Source organism: Meles meles, chromosome X (genome assembly GCF_922984935.1).
Source record: "Meles meles chromosome X, mMelMel3.1 paternal haplotype, whole genome shotgun sequence".
In the NCBI taxonomy this organism is placed as follows: domain Eukaryota; kingdom Metazoa; phylum Chordata; class Mammalia; order Carnivora; family Mustelidae; genus Meles; species Meles meles.
In genome coordinates this window covers 88,171,490-88,198,623 of record NC_060087.1, presented here as the reverse complement: position 1 = coordinate 88,198,623, position 27,134 = coordinate 88,171,490, and the positions used below count along the sequence as shown (strand labels likewise).

The 27,134-nt window shown below is 37.6% G+C and overlaps 1 protein-coding gene across 1 annotated transcript in view; it reads right to left on the bottom strand.

The window, feature by feature from the left end:
- The window catches only part of NRK (Nik related kinase), a 155,549-nt gene extending 135,872 nt beyond the window's left edge, over positions 1-19,677 (bottom strand). The window contains exons 1-2 of the mRNA XM_045994442.1: positions 19,359-19,677; positions 11,073-11,138 (exon numbers count right to left, since the gene is read on the bottom strand). Coding sequence (XP_045850398.1) covers positions 11,073-11,138; positions 19,359-19,415 — 123 coding nt within the window. The 5' untranslated portion in view covers positions 19,416-19,677. The remainder of the gene's footprint in view (positions 1-11,072; positions 11,139-19,358) is intronic.
- Positions 19,678-27,134: the final 7,457 nt, after the last annotated feature.

The window sequence follows — 27,134 nt, the reverse complement described above, 5'->3', positions numbered from 1 at the left end:
CTAGTTCCATCCACGTCGTCGCAAATGGCAAGATTTCATTTCTTTTGATGGCTGCATAGTATTCCATTGTGTATATATACCACATCTTCTTGATCCATTCATCTGTTGATGGACATCTAGGTTCTTTCCATAGTCTGGCTATTGTAGACATTGCTGCTATAAACATTCGGGTACACGTGCCCCTTCGGATCACTATGTTTGTATCTTTAGGGTAAATACCCAGTAGTGCAATTGCTGGGTCATAGGGTAGTTCTATTTTCAACATTTTGAGGAACCTCCATGCTGTTTTCCAGAGTGGTTGCACCAGCTTGCATTCCCACCAACAGTGGAGGAGGGTTCCCCTTTCTCCACATCCTCGCCAGCATCTGTCATTTCCTGACTTGTTAATTTTAGCCATTCTGACTGGTGTGAGGTGATATCTCATTGTGGTTTTGATTTGTATTTCCCTGATGCCGAGTGACGTGGAGCACTTTTTCATGTGTCTGTTGGCCATCTGGATGTCTTCTTTGCAGAAATGTCTGTTCATGTCCTCTGCCCATTTCTTGATTGGATTGTTTGTTCTTTGGGTGTTGAGTTTGCTAAGTTCCTTATAGATTTTGGATACTAGCCCTTTATCTGATATGTCGTTTGCAAATATCTTCTCCCATTCTGTCAGCTGTCTTTTGGTTTTGTTAACTGTTTCCTTTGCTGTGCAAAAGCTTTTGATCTTGATGAAATCCCAATAGTTCATTTTCGCCCTTGCTTCCCTTGCCTTTGCCGTTGTTCCTAGGAAGATGTTGCTGCGGCTGAGGTCGAAGAGGTTGCTGCCTGCATTCTCCTCAAGGGTTTTGATGGATTCCTTTCTCACATTGAGGTCCTTCATCCATTTGGAGTCTATTTTCGTGTGTGGTGTAAGGAAGTGGTCCAATTTCATTTTTCTGCATGTGGCTGTCCAATTTTCCCAGCACCATTTATTGAAGAGGCTGTCTTTTTTCCATTGGACATTCTTTCCTGCTTTGTCAAAGATGAGTTGACCATAGAGTTGAGGGTCGATTTCTGGGCTCTCTATTCTGTTCCACTGGTCTATGTGTCTGTTTTTGTGCCAGTACCATGCTGTCTTGATGATGACAGCTTTGTAATAGAGCTTGAAGTCCGGAATTGTGATGCCACCAACTTTGACTTTGTTCTTCAATATTCCTTTGGCTATTCGAGGTCTTTTCTGGTTCCATATAAATTTTAGGATTATTTGTTCCATTTCTTTGAAAAAAATGGATGGTATTTTGATAGGGATTGCATTAAATGTGTAGATTGCTTTAGGTAGCATAGACATTTTCACAATATTTATTCTTCCAATCCAGGAGCATGGAACATTTTTCCATTTTTTTGTGTCTTCCTCAATTTCTTTCATGAGGATATTGGTCTGTAGTTCTCTTTTTTGGTGGGAACCAGACAAGGATCCCACCAAAAAAGAGAACTACAGACCAATATCCTTGATGAACACAGACGCAAAAATTCTCACCAAAATACTAGCCAATAGGATTCAACAGTACATTAAAAGGATTATTCACCACGATCAAGTGGGATTTATTCCAGGGCTGCAGGGTTGGTTCAACATCCGCAAATCAATCAATGTGATAGAACACATTAATAAAAGAAAGAACAAGAACCATATGATACTCTCAATAGATGCTGAAAAAGCATTTGACAAAGTACAGCATCCCTTCCTGATCAAAACTCTTCAAAGTGTGGGGATAGAGGGCACATACCTCAATATTATCAAAGCCATCTATGAAAAACCCACCGCAAATATCATTCTCAATGGAGAAAAACTGAAAGCTTTTCCGTTAAGGTCAGGAACACGGCAGGGATGTCCATTATCACCACTGCTATTCAACATAGTACTAGAAGTCCTAGCCTCAGCAATCAGACAACAAAAAGAAATTAAAGGCATCCAAATTGGTAAAGAAGAAGTCAAACTATCACTCTTCGCAGATGATATGATACTATATGTGGAAAACCCAAAAGACTCCACTCCAAAACTGCTAGAACTTGTACAGGAATTCAGTAAAGTGTCAGGATATAAAATCAATGCACAGAAATCAGTTGCATTTCTGTACACCAACAACAAGACTGAAGAAAGAGAAATTAAGGAGTCAATCCCATTTACAATTGTACCCAAAACTATAAGATACCTAGGAATAAACCTAACCAAAGAGACTAAGAATCTATACACAGGAAGATCTTTAAGTGTATAAACTAAGCATCAATTGTGGAATTTTGTATTTCTGTTTTTAAGTAACTATTATACTCTCCACAGTGATTTATACTTATATTTTACAAAAAAATATAATTGGGATGCTCTTACCTGATTGACCAAAGACACAATGCTATAGTTTGCTTGTCTTGGATTTTGTTTAGAAATACATATTTGTCTCCACACATTTGAATTTGACTTTCTATCCCTAGAACAACTTCCTAAAATCAACTTAATTAGAAATCAAAGATATGAGATCCTAACTTTTGCTTTACCAAAACACACTAAATATAGACTTTAAATTTCTCCCCATGTATATCTGTGGACTTATTGAGCAGATTACAGGTTGTGAAAAAATTAATTGTGGCCTCCAAAGAGCACAAATCCCACATATAACTCTGACTTTCACCTTTTGGACCCATGATGCTATTGCTTCTTCCTCCCTCAAGATTTGTCAGGAGGCAGAAGTAAATTTTGATTTAACACAAAAAGGAAAAGACAAGCCTACAACTCAGAGCCTAGGTTGTATTCCACAGCTGGAGAGATGTCATGGTTAAGACAGAAATATTCCATCTTTCCCCCAAGGCTTTTAACTCTCAGTACCTTCCACTAATTTGGTCCCCTGAGTCTCAGTTTGCTTAGCATATATTAGTTCTTTTCACCCCTATTGCAAATATTCAACCTCAGTTCTATTATTGAAAAAAAAAAAAACTTTTGTCCTAGAGTCTCAGTTAGAAGCTTCATTATACTTTCTACATTCACAAAACAGAGCAAATCAAAAACTGGCATCCTTAATTCTTCCTTCATTTTCCCCAATTTGACCCTACCTTTCCCTTTCCTTCCTTTCATATATCACTCCCTCCTCAAATGTAAAGGCCACAGTCAGAGGGTAAATAACCTCCTTCCTTATGTCTACTAAAACTAAATCAATAAAATCCCCCCTAAATGTTTTCTGATAACTGTAACTAGCACCTAGTGACTAACACAGTGCTTGGGACATAGTATGCATTTGATGAATATTAAAAAAATTGTTCATTATGGAAAATTTTAAACACTCAAAGCAATATTTTTATTTAAGGGATAAATTTAATATTTCCTAAGAAGAACAGCAGGAGGGTTACTTAAAAAAAGGCCAAGCCCCTCTTTTGAGTTGTATTATATAAGGAGGTGATGACACAAGAAAAAGTCAGAACCAAGAAAAGGCTCTGGACTTATGGTATTGCACTAGGAAGGAACCACAACCTTGTAAGACTGTAGCCTCAAGTCAGCTTCAGCTTCAGCTCCTGCTTCTGAGGCTTGCAATGTATAATAAAATGCATAGTGTTACACACTTAATGGGCGCTCAAGCAATATTTGTTGGCTGACTTAATTGAGCTATATTTGCAAAATGGCAAGGATGTGAGGAAACTTTCCTACCTAAAAAGAAAGCATTCACAGTACTAGACATTTTGTAGGCAAATAAACAGTATAATTTCAGCCTAAAAGGAAAAATACTCAAACCCCTATCCAATAGGCCTAGTGGCTGTGCAACCCAAATGTCAGCACCATGTTTCTGAAACTTAATTTAAAATATCATAAATTGTATGTCATCAACTTTGAGGACATTTTTTTCCTGCCTTTCTTTTCCCATTCCCTGCTCCAACTTCAAATCCAGAAAATGTAATTAATAAACCTAAATCTCACCTGTCTGGTGAGATTTCCAAGTAAAAGTAATATGTCAAGCAATGATTTAAAAAAACAAATTTAAGAGTGATACATTTGACAATGTTTTGAAAAGAAATTTCCATATTCAGCAGTGGGCTTCCAGAATGCAAGCAATTCAGGAGTTTGCTTGTGGTTGTAATGCCACCCTTTGATATATCTGACTTAATCTGCTGACTACCAAGGGGCAGATGACTCTTCTACTATCTCTCAAGGATAGATGCTTACTTATGCCCAGGGTATATTTTTAAGTTTTAGAACAATAAGATATTTGGGGCAATCCCTTCTTTTTGCCAGCATTAATTTCATTCCAGTTAGGTGTCAGACATATGTGACAATTAAGCTTTAGACCCAATTATAGACATTTACCCTATTTCAAGTAAATTTTTCCTTTGCTTGAAATGGTTGACTTAAAGCTTTTCCTACTGCTTTTTCTACCCCCAGCACTTGCAAACGGCAACATGGGAATAGATGATTAAGATTAAGGGTGCAGTCAAGACTTCATAAAACACAAGGCAAAAATGGTTCATTTTGGAGATTCAGTTATTTGTCTTACACTACTAGTATTCTGCTTAACAAAGTGGGGTTAGTTAACATATAATGAAATATCCTACCTTTAAAATACACCTGGTACCCAGTTTTATCTTTTCATTAGGTATTATAGTAATTAATGAGTTAAATTACGAGGTCCTTTTATCAAATGATAAGGAAAGAATAGAAAAAAAATGATGCCAATCATTTTATTAGGTAACATGAGGAACTACTTCAACTAACAACCAATAAGCAACTTCTATTTTGCAAGATGGTAATGGGGATATAAAACTTACAAGTATGATGCTAACAGTAAGAATAAGAATAGTTTACATTTTATTGAGTTCTAGGAACTGTGCTAAGTGTATTGTCAAAAAGCCAGATGAAGTCCTTGAGATTATCTAGTCTAACACATTTATTATATAGTTGAGTAAATTAGCCCAGAAAAGACAAGTTACATGCATAGTGTCAGTTAGTGGGAGAGTCAGTTTGCCACCCACTATGCTACCCTAAAGGGTCTTGGTGTCCCTCTTAACAGTTCATAAAATAACTGTGGTCTCTCTGTGTACATTGCTCTTTGGGCAATTGTTTATTTTTGTAATAGTATCTTTAAAAAACAAGTTCCAACCTACTTTCTTTTTACTAATATGTTCTCACATGGGAAAATTCTAAATATTCCTCTACTTCAAGTGACAACTCATAAGCTATGAGACTAGCTGCTAAAGGTGAAGGGGAAACTATATTTTATGACTCTACTAGGGGGAAAAATGAAGAACAGTACTTTCTCCTGAAAAGAAACAGAAAAATAAAACCCACTGTTTTAAGTGTGGTTTATACTGGCAGGAGGTGGGAGAGGGTAGAAAGATAGGCATCTAATTAGAAGAAAAAGCAGCAGAGTAAAAGGGTTACAATGTGGAGTGTGCAACTCAGCCTTCATTTCAATGTGCACAGACCTCAGCAGACAGCTGGAAACCTGCCAGAGAGCAAGGTCTTGGAAACAAGCTGGAAGACATTGGAGAGACCTTAACCAAAACAAACACCAGCAGGGGATGTGGTTGGCAGCACTGAAAAAGCAAAGGACTCTGTGAGTCACTCTGACATTAATTTTGAATGGTATCATGCTTCCATTTTGTTGTACAAGGTATTTATGCAGCATTTGGTACTATCTAATACATACATACACATATATATCTCTAATATATATAAACAAATATGTATGTTCTTTATCTAAATAATATAACATTACAAACATTAGAAATATAGAAAAAATATGGAAAAAAAATACATGCAGTATCTCACTCTTCTATTTATTATTTTTCACATATATGATTTTTTAACATAGTTATAATCAGAGTATACATATAATAATATGGAATACTTGGCTTAACATATTAAAGATAGTTCTATGGTGCTAGATATCTTCATAAACATTGCTTTTAAGAGTAATGAAATTGACTGAGTAGGTATTCACTTCATCTTATTTTTTACTATTTAGGATTTTGCTGAATTTGTCTTTTCACAAATAATAACATCAGTTATACACTGTTTTTAAATTTTATCAAATCTTGTAAGGTGTTGTTAGTTCCATTTTATAAATAAGGACATGTACACTCAGAGGTTAAGTGACTTGCTCAAGGTCATGGCCAAGTAAGTACTGAATCAGGTCTGCCTGATTCCAAAGGAGGCCCTTTTTCAGTACAATATGCCACACCTTTCTACTAAAATAAATCTTTATGCTTTTTCCACATTGTCAGTGTTTATCATAGATTTCCAAAAGTGGGATTATTGGCATAAAAAGTATGAATATTTTAAAAGAAGTTCTATATACTCAAGAATATTATCCAGGAAGGAGGTATTGATTTACAGTAACACCATCCCAAGACTTTTTACATAAGGGCATTAATTTGAGGTAGAAAAAAAGAGGTCACAGCAATGAGTGACAAAGGAAAATCTGTCTAATGTAAGTAAAGAACCTGTAATCATCTACCTTTTGTAACATAGAAGTTTCTGCTTTGAAGATCTGTTGGTAAAGTGCTCTCTATCCTGGATCTGAGTAGGTACATATAAAATTCTTAGGAATTGCAAATGTGTATAGGACTTAGCATATGGTAGGTAGATACTTCATGAAGATTCCGTTAAAAGGAATTGACATGGACTTCTGGCTCCTGATAAGAATGTGGAAAGCTGGAAAGAGTGCTGCCCCAAACGTAGCAACAAGAAAAAGCTGAATAATCTACAAAATCATAACTTTTATTGAAAACAGAGTGAAGTCTCAAGGCAACCACCTAGTCTGATGCCTGAAGAAAGATAAACATCTACAAGGAGAGATGGAACATCTCTCACAGTCTCACCTGTGGCTGCAGGAGAAAGGCAATGTCATCATAGAAGGTGGTATAAAGAATTCAGCTAAATTTTTAATGAACTGCTAAATGCCAAGTATGGGCTACCCTGAGAGTACAATACCCTTGGGGAGCCATAGATAAAAGAGGAATTTATACACACTCACAGGCTTTTCTCTATGGATTTACAGTACTGACCTAGTAGAGAGCAGAAGCCATTGCAATAGGAAAAGCATGAAACCATGTCCAATTCCCTTTTCCCAAGGAATAAGGGCCCTAAGCTTTAAGGAAAGGCAGCAAACTGTTCCACCCAGAGGGGTAGAGGAAGACCTACTTCAGTTGGGGGAAATGTAAAAACAAAAATAATTCCTCTACTTCTGTGGAGGGGCAGGAATTAGTCCTGGGCCCAGACCATTAAGAAATGTCTTAACACTAGAGAGGGAAAGAATAACTAAGAAAGTCCCACTTCCATGACCCAGAGGCACAGGACCTGCCTAAGGCTGAGTTTGAATCAAGAAAACAGAGAATTCATCCCTGTCCCACACCAAAAAGAAAATAGAGAATTCCTCCTTGTCCCAGGCTAGCAAGCACTTCATAAGAAGGAAAACCAACATACCATTAGGGAGGCACAGGAGCATGAAGAAAGAATCTCTTGGAAGCACAGATGCTCAAGGGAGGTCCAAAGCTGAGGGTAGAGCAGGAAAACGGAGAACCCTACCACCATGTTAAGCACATGGTAACAGAGTAACTTGAAGCTGGTGATGAACTGAGGGTAACCATAGCAACAACGTAATCCAAACATAGCTCATTTTATTAGATTGACTCAACCTCCCATATTAATGACCTAGAAGAACAAATGTGCCCATTTCAAGGCATAATTACTATTTACTTCAATCTTTACTGTTCTGCCAGCAATGTCTGTCATTCAAACATTCTGAGAAACAAATAATCAAGAAAAAAAAAAAAGAGCTCACTCTCAAGAGACAAAGCAATCAATATAACCAGCTTTAGAGATGACTTGGATATTTAAAGTATGAGACAGAAAATTTAATGTGACTGTAATTACTATGTGAAAAGTTTTAGTGAAACATATGGAAAATATGCATGAACAAATGGGGCTTTCAGCAATGATATTAACTATAAAAAAGTCAAGTGAAAATACTAGAAATGATAAACAGTGAAAGAGCTAAAAAATGTTTTTGGCAGTCTCATCAGTTGGCTCAAGAAAGTTGAGAGAGGAATCAGTAAAACTGAAGATAGGAAATAATGGATCCAAGTGAAACACAAAGAGGAAAGAGAATAAAAGCAAATAAACATATGAACACATATACACACACATAAGAAACAAAATAAAGCATCCAAGAGCTATGAGTTAATATAAAATGGCTTAAGAAATATAAAATTGGTTTCCCACAAGGAGAAGAGAACAAAGCAAAAAAAAAAAAAAATGAAGAGCTAAAGGTCAAGAATCCCCCCAAATAAAATATGTCAAATTACAAATATCCAAGAAGTTCAGAGAACACCAAGGATGATAAATAGCCCACCAAAGACACACACACACACGTAAAAAACAAAACAAAAAAAAAGCCTAGACATTTCATACATAAACTGCTAAAAAACAAAGTTAAAGCAAAAAGTCTTAAAATCAGTAAGAAGAAAAATACAAAGGAGCAAAGAATGATAGTAGACTTCAGAAACCATGCAAGCCAGAAGACAATAGAGTGTAAAGTGTTGAAAGAAAAACAAACTATCAATATAAAATTCTATATCCAGTGTAAATATATTTCAAAAATGAAGAGGAAGTGAGAGATTTCCACACAAACCAAGGCAGAGAACTCATTAGAAGCCCTGCACTAGGGGCTCCTGGGTGGCTCAGTGGGTTAAAGCCTCTGCCTTTCGCTCAGGTCATGATCCCAGGGTTCTGGGATTGAGCCCCACATTGGGCTCTCTGCTTGGCAGGGAGCCTGCTTCCTCCTCTCTCTCTCTCTCTGCCTGCCTCTCTCCCTACTTGTGATCTGTCAAATAAATAAATAAAATCTAAAAAATAAAGAAGCCCTGCACTACATGACATATTACAGAAAATTCTTCAGTCTTAAGAAGTATAGAAACTTGGATTTTCCCAAAGAAACTTTCCCAAAGAATTTTCCCAAAGAAAATTCCAGAAAGGGTTCAAATGAATAAAAATACAATCTTTCTTCTTTTTAATTGCTCTAAAAGATAATTAACTAAATAAAAAGTAATAGTATTGAACATAGGGGAAAAAGTAGTAGTATTGTGGGTTTATATCACACATAAAAGTAAAATATATAACTAATATAAACTATGCAAGCTGCTTATCACACAGTGAAGTATTACTTGAATAATGTTTCTTGAAGGTATACTGTGTATTTAAAACGTATGTTGGAAAAATCTTGATTCTGGTGATAGTTACATGACTAAATGACTACATGACTAGTCCAAACTTATAGAATTATATATTTAGAAGAACGAATTTTACTAAATGTAAACTATACCCCAATAAACCCTAGTCTTAAAGAAAAAAGAATTACCATGCACAACTCACCTTTTACTCTCTTGACTTTTCTTCTTTTTATGGCAACCCAGTTCTGATGACTGATGATGAGAAACCATCTTTTTGTGTTACCCAACCTTACCTTTGCTTTTTACCTCATATGACTGATGTTTTTATTCCTAAAATCTGGTGGTGGAGAGAGCTGTATTCCTTCAAATAAAAACAAATACAGAAACACACGCACTTACACACACACACACATGCACACCCCTCAGGAATTAAAATGGGTATGGAGTCATAGGGATTGTAAATATAAAGAAGTGAAGAAGAACTTCTATATATATAGGTGTAAATATAGATGTATATAGTGGCAAAATTAACCTAGATCACACAATTGTTATCTAATCATTCAGTCTGAGATGTAAGTGAGGTAGCATAAACAGCATATTTGTGTTTGTATGATATCACTGTCTATAGCGTATTGCTATAACATCAAAATGGTTTTTAAAAATGTCATAAATATTGGCATTCTCTCTGTTCCCTATACTCACATGTTCTTTCTGCTTTTAGGAACTTTCCACAAAGCTACATTTACTACTTAGTTTTGGTGCTGAACTTGGGTACATGAATTTTTTTTTTTAAGCCCCTTCTAGGCAGATGCAAGCTAAAGGTTCAAGGATTGGCAAGGAGAGGGCAAACTTGCCTAAACTAGAGAGAAGCCCTTCCACTGGACGTATACCAAGACAGCTCTCTACAACTGAATGTAGAGGACCTGTGGTTGGTCTATAGTAAGGATCAGCCTAGGGACTGCAATTTGGTTTTTGAGGGACAGACTTAGGGAAAAGGAACATTGCATTTGTATAGAGCCTCATAAAAGACTGAGAAAACATCTAATCCCCATACTGGAGAGTATAAGGGAAGGTGATGAAGGTGATAAGGCCCTTAGAGTAACCCCATTTCCAAGCCAGCCCTCAACAGTATCCCTGCTTTACCTAGAATACATCAACATGATCCTCAGTGACCACACAGGGAATATATTATAACTGCAAATATATGGTTATTTGTGCACTTACATATATATTATATGTACCTCTCCCAATCCTTCCTAATCACATACATACATTTAATTACTTACAGATTTCTAGACCATAGCCCTGAAGAGCAGGGATCATAAGCCCTGAAGATCATCATTACTTTGACTCCAGAGACTATGACAGTGCTCATCACATGTTTTGTGCATAATAATCATTAAATAAATGCAGTTTTTCTTGTCAGATTATTTGGCTAACTCTGTCACACATGTGTGCACACACATACACACCGTATGATATAGAATTTGTGAAAATGTTCATTTTGTCACATTCAGTTTAAAGGTTGAATGTAATTTGAAAGGCACAGATGTATAACATAAAACAAATTATATTTTATTGGGTACATCTTATTTGAATTAATTCCCCTTTCTTTTGATAATTTTATTAATTTCATGCTAATAATTTTTATTTTTTATTTTTAAACTATGTTTATGTTATTTTCTGCTAATAATTTTATAGACCTTATGTTTGGTTTGTTGGTTCACTATAGATTTCCAATCCATTTCCTCTGTAATAATTCTCATAGATATCACTGATCTATCTTAGTTTGATTCATCTCTCAAAGTGAAATGCTTTTGTCATTATTTGCTGGGCAGTGTAGGGTTTTCACTTGCAATCATTGTTATTGAAAATGAAGAACCAATACACAATCTAACTCCACTTACCAAATAGATCCTGCCATAAGTACCAAGGCCAATGGTTTTATCCAGTGAGAATATTCCAGTTGGATCCTACAAAAATGTAGAACAAAAATTGTCAGTCTTCTTGGAAAAGCAGGCAAGCATTCAACTATCTAGAATGGCATTTCCAATCTGCCTTGCTTCATTAGACTTTCCATGGGAGGAATCTAAGTGTCTTTTACCAAAAGAATAAACATGTCACAATTTTCCTGGATAGAGTATGGTCATTTATGGAAAAGAAACAATGACATGAACATTAAGCAGCTGTATAATAAACTTATTACAAGCCTGTAAAATGCATACAATTATGTCTAGTTGAAGCATATTCATAATGCAATTAGAAGAATTATTGAAATAGAAATAAATTTATCTGTTTACAATTGACATACTCTTTTAAAATTCATTTTTGAGTACTAACCAGACAGGCAGAAAGTTTAGCATACAGCAATGATGAGTAGATACTGGATACAAAGTCTGGACAGTTATTTACATAATAGTAATTCTTGAGAAAGAATATCACCTCTAAATATGAGTAACAGAAGATGTGGTACACACACACACACACACACACACACACACACACTGGCATATTACTCAGCCATGAAAAAGAATGAGATCTTATCATTTGCAACAACATGGATGGACCCAGAGAGTATCATGCAAAATGAAATGAGTCAGAGAGAGAAAGACAAATACCGTATAATATCACTTATATGTGGAACTTAAGAAACAAAACAAATGAACAAAAAGAGAAAAAGAGACAAACAAAAAAACAGACTTAGGTACAGAGAACAAATGGATGGTTATCAGAAGGGTAGTGTTTGGGGGGATAGGTAAAGCAGGTGACGGGGATTAAGAGAACACTGAGTAATGTACAAAATTGTTGAATCACTCTATTGTACACCTGAAACAAACATAACACTGTATATTAATTATACTTTTAATAAATAAATAAATAAATCTTTAGTGCCCCCCAAAAGAATATGTACAATGTCTTAAATCAGGATAAGTCAGTAAAATCAGGTTTTCTTTAAAAGCTAAATATAGGGCTTCTGGTTGCCTCAGCTGGTTAAGCGACTGCCTTTGGCTCAGGTTATGATCCTGGAGTCCTGGAATTGAGTGCCATATCACGCTCCCTGCTCATAGGGGAGTCTGCTTCTCCCCCTAACCCTCTCCTCTTTCATGCTCTCTCTCTCTCTCACACACTCTCTCTCAAGTAAATAAATAAAATCTTTTTAAAAAGTTAAATATAGGGGTGCCTGTGTGGCTCAGTGGGTTAAAGCCTCTGCCTTTGGCTCAGGTCATGATCCCAGGGTTCTGGGTTCAAACCCTGCATCGGGTTCTCTGCTCAGTGGAGAGCCTGCTTCCTCCTCTCTCTGCCTGCCTCTCTGCTTACTTGTGATCTCTGTCTGTCAAACAAATAAATAAAATCTTAAAAAAAATAAAAATAAATAAAAATTTAAATATATATGAATAACAAAGCAAGAGAATGGCATTAAAAAACTGCAGGTTTTTTTTTTAACTAAGCAGTTGTGGCTTTTTTTATTTTTAAGTTAATTTTGCATCAGCTGAATACTTTTTCACAGCATAAATTTCCTGATGATATTTTCTGTGTCTTAACCCTGAATGTGGCATCATAGGAGAAAAAATAGACTTGTTTATGAAAAAAAAAATTTTGTTTATGGAGATTCCTAAGATTTCCATACTCATTCTTAAATATTGCTTCTTTACCTTTATATGGATATCCTTTTCTTGTTCACCACAAAACATGGTTTCTTGAATTTTATCACTACTTAAACTTTCAGTCTAGCAGCTTATTTTGCTACTTCAGCAAAACCAAAACGAGGTATGAGTAGATGCCAGTTTATACACAAAATGGTGGGATCTTCGGCAAATCCTTAGAGATTCACATGCCTTATACAGAAAGCACATTTTATAAACACTAACTTAGTTTAACTTTGTTTGAAAACATTTTTATTATTGTGGGAAATGTGAGCTAAACAGAAAAACTATTGAGGATATGCAATGCATATGAATGAAATTATGGATTTCTTAAAACTGTCACGGTATTTCTGTAATCTAACAAAACTCTCACAGGAAAATGACACAGCTCTGGGATTACTTCAGTAAGTAAGTATTTAACTCCAGAGTCAGGAGACTGGAGGTTTAGCCCCAGCTCTGCCATTAATTAACTATATGACTCCGGGTAATCTATTTACTCTTTCTGGGACTTAGTTTTCACACATATAAAATGAAGTTTTTGTGTTTGGTGATTTCCTAGCTTTAAATTTCTATAAGAAAAAATCATATTCTAATGTCCTAAAATCCCAACTGGATTTGATATGACCACTGTTAGAAAAAATGGCAGCCTACTTTCTTAAAGTCATCATCAAAATCAATATCACAATATGCACTCTATTATTATAAACAAAGAGTTCAGGGAACATACTTCAAATGAATATATAAAAGTTATTTAAAATGATAATTTTGAGAATTTAAGAAAAATAAAAATAAATTGTTATAATGGCTTTGATATTAAGCATAGCATTGTTGTAACTCATTGATAAAAGTCTGGGAGAAAAGTTAGCCAACAAAGGAGTTGCTAAGGTTTGGCTTAAAGACTTTATCACTTTAGCATATTTCTTTGAAGGATATTATTGAGGGATTTATATTAGACATTATTAATTCTGAAGGAACAGCTTCTGGCCATCTGGCCATCAAAAGAATCAAATGTGTTAGTCAATTTCTATTGGTAATCCATTCTTTGTTAGTTAAGGCTACATTTTAGCTGAAAGAATACCACATATTAGAGAATTACTATATTATCTGAACAACTCTGTTTCTGAATTTTTGAGCACAAATGTCCTAAATATCTTTAAGCCTTTTTCCAGCCTTCAAAAGCATAATACCTTACTCATATTCGAACTCAGGTATCTAATTACTAAAACAAAACAAAACAAAAACACCAAAGAAATGGACAGGATAATAAAATACCTGTGGAATTCTTGGAGGCCTTATTTCATCTGTACTCATGTTGTTTGGAAATGTTTTCCTGCTCATAAATGACCAAAACATCCTAATTCTCCTCAGGCTCACATTTAAAAGAAAGAATGTTAAAAATTTTTTCTTCTATTCTTAAAGGCAACTCAACTTAGTATTCATCTTTACTAAGAGTATTTTTTTCCTTAGTTTTAGGCAATACTTTTTCCCCATCTCCATACTAGTATCTTTTAGGACTAAATGATTGTCAAACTGGGAAACAAAGGGAGAAGAAATGTGCTAATTATTAGTAGGGTACTATTACTCAATTTCTTATATCAGACTTTCCACTAAATGATAGAGAAAATTTAACCTGGGGTCCCAGTGAAGGAAACATTGAAAATGAACCTTTTTTGTATGTTTGTTTGCTTCTGTGAAAGTAAAAAGTCCGCATCAGAGTAGTCTCCATAATTACTCGGTCCTCTCCTCTGCTGTGCCACTCTTGAGATAAGAAAACCAGCAGAGGAAAGATCTTTATATATATGACTGCTACAATAATTTGGGAGATTATTTGGCTGTTCCATATGCTTTGGCATTCTATTTAGTTAAAAATGGTCAGTAAACAAGAAACTGTAATTTATAAAAGCCGTTCTCAAAAGAGATTATGAAAATTCTAAGTCTTAAAACATTTTTGAACCATAAAATGTTAGGCAAACATTTTACACTTTGTTATATTTTCTAGGTATTCAAAATATCTCCTGCAATTTTTAAAGTCTTAGTCTCGTTATTCCCTGAAACCCAAAATTTTCAGGAGTTGTTTCTGTCTTCTGAATTCAAGGAGGGGGTAAGGAATGAACACCTTGATGGAAATTTCATTAAGGATGGGGGTAGGGGGGTAACAGGAAGAAAAAGGACCACTAGAAGGCAGTGTTTACTGGTCATGGAGGAGACTCAAAAGCAAAGGCTGATCAACAGAACAAAAGATAGCTGAAATTAAGAACAAAAGGGAAGTGATAAATGGTCAATATGGGTAGCAGTAAATTTTGGATTTAGGGCAGTAAGGAGAGAGAGCTAGGGAACACAAACTACTATTCAGACAGCTAAAGGAAAGGAAAAGATTGCACAGCACCTAGAAGGAATAGCAGAGGCATTTCTTCTTTTATTTTAAATATTAGAAATAGAGATTTTATGAAGTTTATGAAGAGAAAAACCTGAAAATGACATATATAACACAGTAAGTGCCAGAGTGAGTTTCAGAGATAGAAGAATGGGCATCACAATTCCAGTGGAAAATTTAGAAAGGAAAATCTCTGCCTCAAGACCAGTATTTCTCAAACTATAGACTGTAGAGACACTCCCTACTTAAGAACCATCTGGGGAATCTTGTTTAAAATACAGATTACTTGGGGCACCTGGCTGACTCAGTCAGAGCAGCATGCAACTCTTGGTCTCGGGGTTGAAAGTTCAAGTCCCACATTGGGTGTAAAGATTACTTAAGAATAAAAAAAAAATCTTACCAAAATAAAATACAGATGCCTTGTCCCTACCATGGAATTATTAAATCAGAATTTCCGAAGATGGATCACAAGATCCCCCAAATGATTCTTGTGTAATATTCTTGTGCACCAATATAAAACACACTGCTCTAGAAATTGGGTGAAAAAAGACTGAGAAATTAGATTGAGGTACAATGTCATGCTGAGGTGAAGCTTGAAATACATAACGGAGGACATGGTGAAAGTTTCAACACTTGTTGACTAGAAGGTAAAACTGCTTCAAAACAAGGGACTAAGGTATTTGGTAAAGTGGGAAGTTTCTCATGATGGAGTGTAGAAAACAGGCTTGGTCTGGGTAGTGGAAGACTGGGAGAGCTGACAGTTATATTTAAATATAAACCTAATGTAATTCAAATATAGTTTTTGGATCATGTGCTATTTCAGATCACCTCTGCCACTACTGTCCTCCAGGCCTGTCTAATCCTGACCCCAATATAGATTAGGACTACACATGGCAGTGTCAAATACCAAGGCCACAGCCATGAGGAATGTCATTACCATACTGGGCACAGAAGACAAAGGGGACTATCATAGTGAAAGACATGCCAGATTTGGAGATGAGGAAATAGTTTCCAGTCCCAAGGGTTGAGTGACATATATATATATACACACACATACACACCACATATATATACACACATATACACATACATATACACATACATACATATATGGAGCGAGAGAGAGAGAGATCTGAGAGGGAGACACACACACACAGGTATTGCTGGCAGGCAAGGTGAAAATACTACTACATATGTGTGTGCACACACACAGATATACATAAAGACATAAGGCTTTGCAATTCTCTTTTCAAAAAGGAAGAAACAAACACAAATCTCTGTACCTTCTTTTTTGTTTTGTCACCTATGAGATATTTATTCGATAGTAAATCAGAAAAAAATTAGAGTGACCTATTAATTAAATATAGTTGACCCGTCATTCCCTGGTTACTACGTTGGCTCTCTTACTTTATGTCTGTAAACTTTCGGGCATTATACAAAAAAAGTTCAACAATTCCCTCCTCCCCTCCCCTCTCCTGCTTCCCCAGGTTTCACTCTTGCTTACTATTTTAGGTTGAAAAATAATATCTATCTAATAACAAAAGTACCAAATAACCTTCTACCACTTTCTTTAAATTCAAATTTGCATAGCCAAGCCTGATGGCTCTCAAGGTCCTTGCCTCGTGGTCATTTAGCTGGCCAACCCCACAAGGACATAATATATCAATTTTAAACTAAACCCATATTTAATTATTTTAAAATCTGCAAGATTATTTTTTGCTCAATGTGAAATACCAAAGTCTGAATCTCCCCCTCATTATCTGGCTATTGCCAAATTGGTATATTTGGTGTTGAATGATGCCAACTTTCTTATCTTCAGATATTATGAGGATGATATTATTAAGGATAATTATCTTAAGAGTGGCAACTTTTATCTTGAGTGGCCACCATAATCATATTTCTTTGCTTTATCATCTACTTTACATCAAAATGCAAACTTCCAAACAGCTAACTAACTTCAATGTCTTTTGACCTCTTCATTTACTTTTACTTCTTCAGAAACTAAGGAAATAAGTCAAATGCAAAGAAATATCAAATTATTAAAATACACCTTAGTGACCAAAGCAACGTGAACTTTTTGCAACTCTAAAAATTTGACGGTAAGGAAATTCTAAAGGGAATGCTACCCTTCTGCTAGATTTCTTAGGGTTTAGACCTGGATGTTTGGGGAGAGGGGAGAATTAGGCATAACTTGCACAAATATGCATAATCTGCTAGGTGAAGACCTCCACAATGATATACTGCATAATAGAAATTTAGAAATTATTGAAGCTGAAGACTTTATAAATCTTTCAGAAAGTTTTGTTTTCTCTGTATTCCTACATTAAAAACCAATCTCATCTTTTTCCCCTTCACACCCTCACAAAAACCCAGAAAACTAATATTCCATTGAACTGCAATGTAAAGATTGCAGCCTTTCCCCTTATCTCCTCAGCTCTCACCAAGTTCTTACATCCCAGGGCCATGACCGGGTCAGTTAGTCTAGGCCATTTCCCCCCATTTTTTGTGGCAATAAAACTTTCTTCCCCTTGGGTTTGGAATTCCCTGCTCAATTATTTCTGTGAGGTCTTCCCCATTCCTCTCTTCAGTCAATTTTAGGGGGAAAATGGTTATTTCAGTTTACTTATTTGTGATTTCACATATTTGCCCTAGTTTGCTTTTTTTTTTCTCTTTCCTGCACCCTACATAGAGACTGTTGGAGAAGGGTAACATTTTATTCCTTGGTTTTATACTTTTACTTGATAATAAACCTAGTCAGAAAAAGAAAATTCTGTTCAGAAAGGAAACCACCAGTTGAGGCCTCCACATCCTAGAAATCTCACATATGCAAAGTGAAAAAATATTCAACTTTTAAAAATTTTGTGGATTTATTTTATAAAGCTGTATCAACAACAGCAATGCTAATATATGCAATTCAATGTGTCAATATTGAAGTTCCTTTTTTTTAATGCTGAGCACAATTTGCTAAAATGTTACCCACATGCATTACTTCCTATTCTACACTATTCTAGTGTAAAACTATATAGGTGAGGCTTGGAGAATGCCCATTTTTTGATAGGGACAGGTGTCTGCCTTCATCAAGAACACAGTCTTAAAATACCAAATATGTATACAATTAAAGCACCGCAGCTTTGAATAGTCCTATAACCTCAAGGTTAATATTTAGCTTTTCCCAAAGCAAGTAGGCCACTGCCTTGAACTACAGTTGCCTGGCGATCATTCCAGCACTGGTGCATGCTTATTCCCTTTCAGAGAGTCCAGGGGCCCTTTGCATTCAAGAGAGGGAGCGAGTGAAATGCCAATCTAAAAAGGGAACTTAAAGAAGGGAGCGGGGTGGGATCCAATATCTGCCAGAAACCAGATGCCAATGAAATAAACGGCACTGCTAAAATAACAAGTCTACTAATAACGACAGCGATAATAGCTCACCAATCAATTAAAAATCTGGAAGAATGCTGGACATTCGGGGAATAAAAGGAGAATCCACAAACCAAAACCGTGAGAAAAAGTTAATTCTGTTTAGTTAGTGATCACAATATTTTCTTTTTTAAATTGGGGTGTGCAGAATTCACTTCTTCCCCAAGCGGCGTCGAGTGCTCTCGCTCCTGCAATACTCAGTCGGGAACGGTGTCCTGGCAGAACAAGGTTTTGGAAAGCGCCATTATAAAGTGAGAGAAGTGAGACTCCAACGCTTTGATTTTCTAGCCCGCTGTCACCTAGAGGTAAAGGTCACTCCGCGAGTGGGCATCTCCTTTGGCAAAAGAAACAAATGACCCGGCGGCAGGGTAATAGGGAAGAGTGTTCTCAGGAAGCCACGAGTAGTCGTGCCCTTTAGCCTCTCCTCGAGCCCGTCAAGAACAGGTACCCGAGCACCGCTAGACAAAATGGGCCACATTTAGAAAATGTCCCTTAGTTTAGGGCCGCACCATCCCCACTGCCACCTCTTCTCTTTCTCCCACCGCCTTCCCTTTGCCTTTTCGAGAGTTTGTCGTGGCCCGGGTGCCTTGGGGGGGGGGGGGCGCCTTTTCCGCAAGCGGGCTTCCAGGGTCCGTTCCCGCACACGGGGCCCCGTCGAAGTCCTGTCTTAGCCCAGCTTGCGGATGTCCGTCTCCTACCCCAGTGCTCAGAACCCGAAGAAGAGAGCACTTCGGAAGAGATAGGCGTCCTCTACTCACCGGCAAGTGGCCCAGATCCGTGACTTCCTTGTCCCTCCAACCCCCAGGTCCCGCCATGGCTTCAAGCCAATCTAAAGCGGGCAACTGAGTTAGGCACGCTCGGGTAGTCTGAGGTGGAATCTGACAAGAAGTTGAAAAGGGAGAGGAAAAGAGAGAGGACAGGGAAAAGGAACAGGGGACTAGGGTTTGTGGCTTGGGAGATAGAGGAGGGGAAAGTGGAGGGAAATAGGAGTGGAGGGAAGTTGGAGTTGGAGAGGCGGGAAAGCAAGTTTGGCTAAGGCGAGAGAGGAGCCTGAACGTCGGTCCTGGAGACCAAGGAGTTTAGAGGGGTGCTCCACCCGGCGAGAGCGCAGTGTCTGCCCCGGCAAGGGTGCGCCTCTTTCAGGGTGGGGAGGGGGGCGGTACAAGGAGGGAGGCCCCCCGGGAGCAGCTCGAAGAGGATTGGTGCAGCGTCACGTCGCCAGGTGGGCAGCCGCGCGGCGGGGAGGCGGGCTGGGGCGGGAGGGGGGGGGGGCGGCGTGGGGGGCACTGGCCGAGGGAGGTGCTGAAGGACTATAACGGTTTGCGAGCCGGCCTCTTGTGGCCTCCACCGACTGCACGCCCCCTCCCACATCCACCGCTGAACCCGCCGCCCCCGCCCCGGCTGGCGAATGTTCCACAGGAAACTTTTTCAAGGCAGCTGCCAGCCCCGGAAAACCGGTCCCGCTCCGCGCCGCTCCCAGTCTGGGCCTCACAGCTCTGCCACAGTCCAAACAGCCCGCGCCCTGGTCTCTCCAAGAAACACTTGTGCCATTTTTGATTGTCTTTTTTCTCTTTCTGCTCCTCTGATTTTATTGCTTCATTTACTCAAAGACCCATCAAGTTAGACGAGGAAATGACTTGGCACTGCGTTAGGGATCAGACCCAGGCGAGACTCTGTGCGGGTGGGGGGAGAGCACCAAGTGCCCTGCAGGGCTACCACAGCTTGGACTTCGAAATCACTGGATAAGGGCAGTGCGGCATGGACAGGACGCTGCGATGTCCCCTTGAGGCGGGCCGCATCTTTTCTGGCCCAGAGCTAATCGGTACCAGGTCCGGTCTGCTCAGTCGGAACAGCACCTGTTCCCAGGTGCTGGAAGTTAAGAGACTGAGTCGCTGAAGCCCTAGCTACCCTGTTCCTAAGCTTGCAGTTTGCTGCGTTGAAACAGCACAGAGAAAGTTCCTGCGAATTTCCCAGTCTCCATCTCTCGGCCGGGGTTCATTCATTCGCTCATTCGTTGCAAAACATTTCTGAGTGCCCAGGCTCTTCGCGTCCGTTTCCCCCCACAACGCGCAGGGGATCTGACACACATTTTAAAAGAATCTGACAACGGGATTTAGCCTTAAGAATTAAGGCGCCTCTTGAAGAGTTTATGGGAAAGGGATTCGGTGCGTAAAACTAACCGCATTCTAAGCTCTTGGACTGCAAAGAGCACTTTAGAAAATGTCCCGAAGCTGCTTACTTTCCTTGGAGCTTACAAACTGCATTCGCGCACCGGCTCTCTGGGGTTGGAACGCAATGTAGGGGGTTTGTTTCCTGTTTCTTTTTTAATTAAGAAATTTCTCTCCCTCTAGGAAGATTTGAATGAATAATTCTTCCTACCGACCTGAAACTCACCATTTCTGTCACACGCCTCTAACTTTTGTAATTATTCTCTATATATTGGTGGATTTTGTTTCTTTCGTGTGTGTTTCAAGTTCCGAGTTTGACCTCTTTACATTCCTTAACCTCCCAGTCCCAGTGAGAACTGTAATGGCCACAGCCTGTCTGAGGAACCGGGAGTCCCTAAATAAATTTTCTGTTAACGGGTGCGGAGAAAACCAACTACCACCGCCCCCCAAAGAAACTCGGATGTTCTGGAACGAATTTTCATGTTAATTCAAATATGATGTAAACCATACAGAAATTGCATTTTCCAAGAATCCAAATCCTGACAACTACACCGCACAAAATCTTGCCCTTCTAAAACACAGTTTAAGAATTCCTGGGTGATTAGAAAAACTTCTGGATGTTGCTAAATATGAGCCTGAAAACAGCAATTCGTGACTAGAGATGGGCAGGTAAGCTAGTTAATAGAAAGTTACACTTTTGTAAAGATATCTAGTTTTCAGAAATCAAAACACGGAGTCAAGAAATACAACATTTAAAGGAACTCTTTAGAGAATCTTTGCTAAAGGGAAGAAGTGTTCCTAAGTTAAGACTTTTTTTTTTCTTTTTTTCTTTTTTCTTTTTTCTTTCTTTTCTTTTCTTTTCTTTTTTTTTTTTTTTTTTGACAATGCGGTTTGCTGAAAGTAGGATGTAGGGAAATGCCCCGTGGCCCCTGATGGCAGAGACTGTTTTAGCCTGTCTAAAGAGACAAGTCCAGACCAGGCGAAAGAATCCAGACTAGATCACTGGGCTCTCTAGTTGCAAGGCTCCGTGGGAGGGTTAGAGGTTTCAAGACTCCATAGGGATTAGCTACATTGCCAGGAGGGACCCCCGTGGTGGGGGAGGAATCTAGGTGTTTGACCAGAACATGACAGCAGACCTACACATTTTTAAGTTATGATTGTTTTCAAGGAAAAATGAGGCATGGAAGAGCATGGAAACTTTGCCTTGTAAGCTGGCATTATGGGAATTTTTGTGGCCAACTTGAGGAAGATCAGCCTAGCTAAGACCAGAAGGCATATAGGTGGCCCCCAAACATGAGGCTTAACCCTGGGAGAAACCTTGAAATAGGGCACTTGTTTTCCAACTTCAGGACTTCTTTTCTCCCTTATGCCATAACCATCACTTCCCCTTTCAAAATGTTCTTTTTTCTCTTTCTTTCCTGACCTCAAACTACATAAAAGTAACCCTAGTCCATTCAGGGTCTAGGAACTTGTCAGGTTGTGTTTTACCCAGAAATAATTTAGCTGCCAACAGCATCCACATGTCCCATATTATTACATCTCTTTCTCCTCCAATCCATTAGTTATCTTAAGGCCCTGAGAGCTTTGTAACTTTTGATTGTTGGTATTTTTTAATAGCTAAAATTTATCAAATGCTTGCTATATGTTCTGGGCTAAGTGCTTTGTATATACTATCTCATTTAATTTTGTCAAAAATTCTTCCAGGTTTTCAATTATCTCAATTTCATTGGCAAGGGAATTGAGGCACAGAGAGATGAAGTAACTTTCCTAAAGCCTCTCAGCTAGAAATTGGAGGAGACTGGCTTCCAACTCAGGCAGTCTGACTCAAGAGCCCACTTGTCAATGACTGAAGGGTAGGTGCATATTTTAAGCTGTGTGAAGAAGAGCCAAATTGAAAAAAGCCTCAGGGTGAGTGAGATCAGATGACATTAGCTAGGCCCATGAGCTATCTAGTTCCCCTTTCCCCCTTTCAGCCTTCAAACCCTCCTAACAGAAATAACAAGGACTCTTATAAAAAGAAATGGAACCCAGTTATAGCCCAAGAGTAGCCACCGATCAGCTTGAGCAGAGATTATCAAGTGGGTCACCTCACAGGGAAAAATCATGGATTTCAAGCGTAAGAAACTTCTAGCAGTAAAAATCCCAGCAATTTCCAATGCTTGAAAATATTAAAATCCATACCTATTCCTTCCTGGGACTTTTTTTTTTGGCTGAGAACAAACTGTTCTGTGAAGTCTTGAAGGAGGCTGTATTTGTGAGTAATCGTGCTTAGCAGACCTGAGGTGTTAAATGGCAAGGTTATAACCAGTTACCTTAGTTGGTAGGAGTACTATAGACATGGTGCCAAGGGTATGGGTTTGATCTCTCAGAGGGCCAGTGTGCATCTCTCTATTCTTTAGCTCTTGATAATACCGCCTCTGTGACCAGGCAGTGATGCCTTTTGGGAACAACAACTCCAAAATCAATACTTCATTTTTGTATACAGATAACTACATATTCATTGTTTTTCATGTAAATTACTAGTCACAGTGATCTGGAGAAAGTATATTGCAAGAACATGTCTGTGTTATAAAATATATAGATTCAAAAGATTCTAGGCTGCATTTTCTTTCTTTTTTCATTTATACATTTATGATTGGTAATATAAATGTTGATAAACACTTTAAAAATGAATCTCATAAAATGCTTTATTAACCATTTATTAAGCACGTAAAGACACAAAAGTTCTGTCTTTTATTGTTTTTCTCTACTCTGACATCTCATATATGAAAATGAATATGTTGCCAACTTCTGTTAAGACAAGGTTGCTGTCTACAATTACTGGTCTTGGTTTATACAGCAATCTTCTTGAAAAAATACTTTCAAACATTTTTGTTTGCAAACACTAAAGATCCAATATCTCCCAGTATACTTGTGTGGGGCTGGGGCATCATAACTGAAAGAGTCTCAGGAAGTGCTTGCTGAGGGAGAAAACATCTTTGGGAGCCACTGGGTTAATGGACCTTCTTAAAGTGTTCTTTCTTTTTTATGGAGACACCTCTGAAACTGTAAGATTTCTGCCACAATCCCCAACACTCTTGAGAGCAGTCCTTTTGATTTTTTTTCCTATGCCACTCCTCTGGGGACAAAGCAAAAAGCCACCTGATGTTTCTCAGGCTAAAGGTCATGAAATGTGCCTTCTGACCATAGTTTGCAAAGCTTCTGTCACTTGTTATGGAATGCTCTTAAGCTCGGCATGATTTGAGCTATGCTTGTTTCTAAAATGAGGCCCTGGAAATCTGATCCTAACTGAACACGGGTCTTGTTGCTATTGAAAACTGGAATGCTACTCTAAAAAGACAATTGTTTTAGAAAGAGAACTAAAACAAGAAAATTAAACTCAAAACTCAGATAAATTTCTGAAGTTGTCATGGGGCTTCCTTTTGTTTTTGTCTTTTCCCTCTTAGAGGCCATGTCATTCTCGTCCTGGAATTCTCAACACAGAAATTTTAGGTTAGCCATTCTCCTTCACTCAGAACAAACTTATGCAAGAGCACATTTACCTTGATACTAATGAAGCTTATGCTTCAAGACACTTCACTTGTATTTCCAAAGTCCTAGGAGGAGCCCTAGTAATCCTGTATTGACAATTCTGTATTCCTTTTTGAAGTGGGTTCCCCAAATTATAAAAGCTTCAAATCCAACAAAACTTGTATTTGGCCCTGAATGCATAATGTATTGTGAACATAGTTGAAAATGTGTGTGTGTGTGTGTGTGTAATCTCCCTATCACCAAGCTTGACACAGTAAGAGTTACAACTAACAATTTACAACTAGAAAGTGTGTATTTTGAAAACAGAGAAAACTCAAAGAAGAAAAAGAGTAATAACACTGAACTTTAAGAAATTATCCATATATATAGGAAGAAATACATCACATAAGCAGGATGGATATCCCTTTGATTGAAAATAAAAGGGAAACTATATTTTTCATGACTTGTCAAAGATTATTTGATCATAGAGTTGAGGGTCCATATCTGGGCTCTCTACCCAGTTCCACTGGTCTGTGTGTCTGTTTTTGTGCCAGTACCATGCTCTGTCTTGGTGATCACAGCTTTGTATTAAAGCTTGAAATCAGGCAACGTGATGCCCCCAGTTTTGTTTTTGTTTTTCAACATTTCCTTAGCAATTCAGGGTCTCTTCTGGTTCCACACAAATTTTAGGATTGTTTGTTCCAGCTCTTTGAAAAATGTTGGTGGAATTTTGATTGGGATGGCATTGAAAGTATAGATTGCTCTAGACAGTATAGACATTTTAACAATGTTTATTCTTCTGATCCATGAGCATGGAATGCTCTTCCATCTTGTTGTGTCTTCTTAAATTTCTTTCTTGAGTGTTCTGTAGTTCCTCGAGTACAGATCCTTTACCTCTTTGGTTAGGTTTATTCCCAGTTATCTTATGGTTCTTGGTGCTATAGTAAACGGAATCAATTTTCTTTTTTTTTTTGATTACAACTTAAAATTAACTTTATTACATAAAGCACACACATATGTATACATATATATTGTAATCTTGCCATCTACAAACTGCAGAATCAATTTTCTAATTTCCCTTTCTATATTTTCATTGTTATTGTATAAGAAAGTAACTGATTTTTGTACATTGATTTTGTATCCTGCCACATTACTGAATTGCTGTATGAGTTCTAGTAGTTTGAGGGTGAAGTCTTTTGGGTTTTCCATATAAAGTATCATGTCATCTGCGAAGAGAGAGAGTTTGACTTCTTCATTCCCAATTTGAATACCTTTTATTTCTTTTTGTTGCCTGATTGCTGTTGCTAGGACTTCTAGTACTATGTTGGGTATTATGGAGGGCACATATTGCATGGAGCACTGGATGTGGTGCATAAAGAATGAATTTTGGAACACTGAAAATAAATAAAATAAAATAAAATGGGAAAAAAGTAAAAAAAAGAAAAGGTAAAGAGGAAAGAATATCATTATGGTAGTATGTTACAGACTGATAACAGGAACTATATAGGCAATATTTTCCTAACTCTAGGTCACAACACTGCCATTGGGACAGGAACTAATAATGATAGAAACTATATTTTTAATTATTTATATCATTATATCCAAAAATCTCTAAGATTTTATTTATGTATTTGACAGAGAGAGAGAGATCACAAGTAGGCAGAGAGGCAGAGAGAGGAAGAAGCAGACTCCCCGCCAAGCAGAGAGCCCAATGCGGGGCACTATCCCAGGACCTCGGGATCATGACCTGAGCTGAAGGCAGAGGCTTTAACCTATTGAGCCACTGAGGCACCCCTCCATAAATTTCCAAAATTAATACATACTCATTATAAGTCAACACATTCAAAGGTGAATGCAGAAAAAAAAAGAGTCTCTACCTTCTTCATCCAATCACAAACCACCACCACCACTCTTTCCTTCAACATGTTAACAATTTGGTATATATCCTTCTACGCCATTCTCCAAGATCTTAAACTTTATGGAAACACACATGTACACACACACACACACATGCACACATACACATACATCTCTTTCCTCTTTCTTTTGTGTTCTATTATTTGTTTTAACGAAACTGAGATTATATCATACGCACAACTTTACTATTTAAAAATATGTATCAATGATATTTTTCAGGTGAAATATGTAGCTATAACTCATTCTAAAATTATTCCCTTTAAATTTTTTCTAAAAGAAAAAGCAGAATGTAATTAGTTCTTGAATTGCCAAGCTGAAAATTTCATTCGTTAGAAGATAAAAGAAACAATGAAAAAAGCTTCTATTCTTGATTTAATCTGAGGATTGAAGAAATTCTAGGTGATGACCCAGAAATTATAGGATTTTATATATATATATATTCCAAAAGTGTGGTTCTTGTTCATAGTTCTGTTTTGTAGAAAACAATACATATGCACACACACACACACACACACACACACGTACATAAACACAAAATCAAGAATGTTCTGAGAGAAGTTTTGTTCAACAAAAATTATTGTGATACACTACACAAAGTTTGGGGAGGTAAGAGTTGAGAAAGTAAAGATTGATGGAAAGTACACAGCTGTTGCACTTCAGGGCAAAACTCCAGGCTCAGAAAAATGACAGACTTAAAATAAAAATACAAACAACGAACAAAAACAAACCCTTCAGATGTGATTGTGGTGATCTTTGGAATATCATAGAAGTACCACAAATTTGAAAAAGGGCAAAACTCCTATTTTCAAAACAAAGCAAAAGGATAGATTCCAGAAACCATGAACCAGTAAACTTGATGTTGGTTCTAGGACAATTCTCACAGAATATTATACAGATGGGTCCAAGGAGATGTTTCCCAGGAATAAGCAGGAATATGCT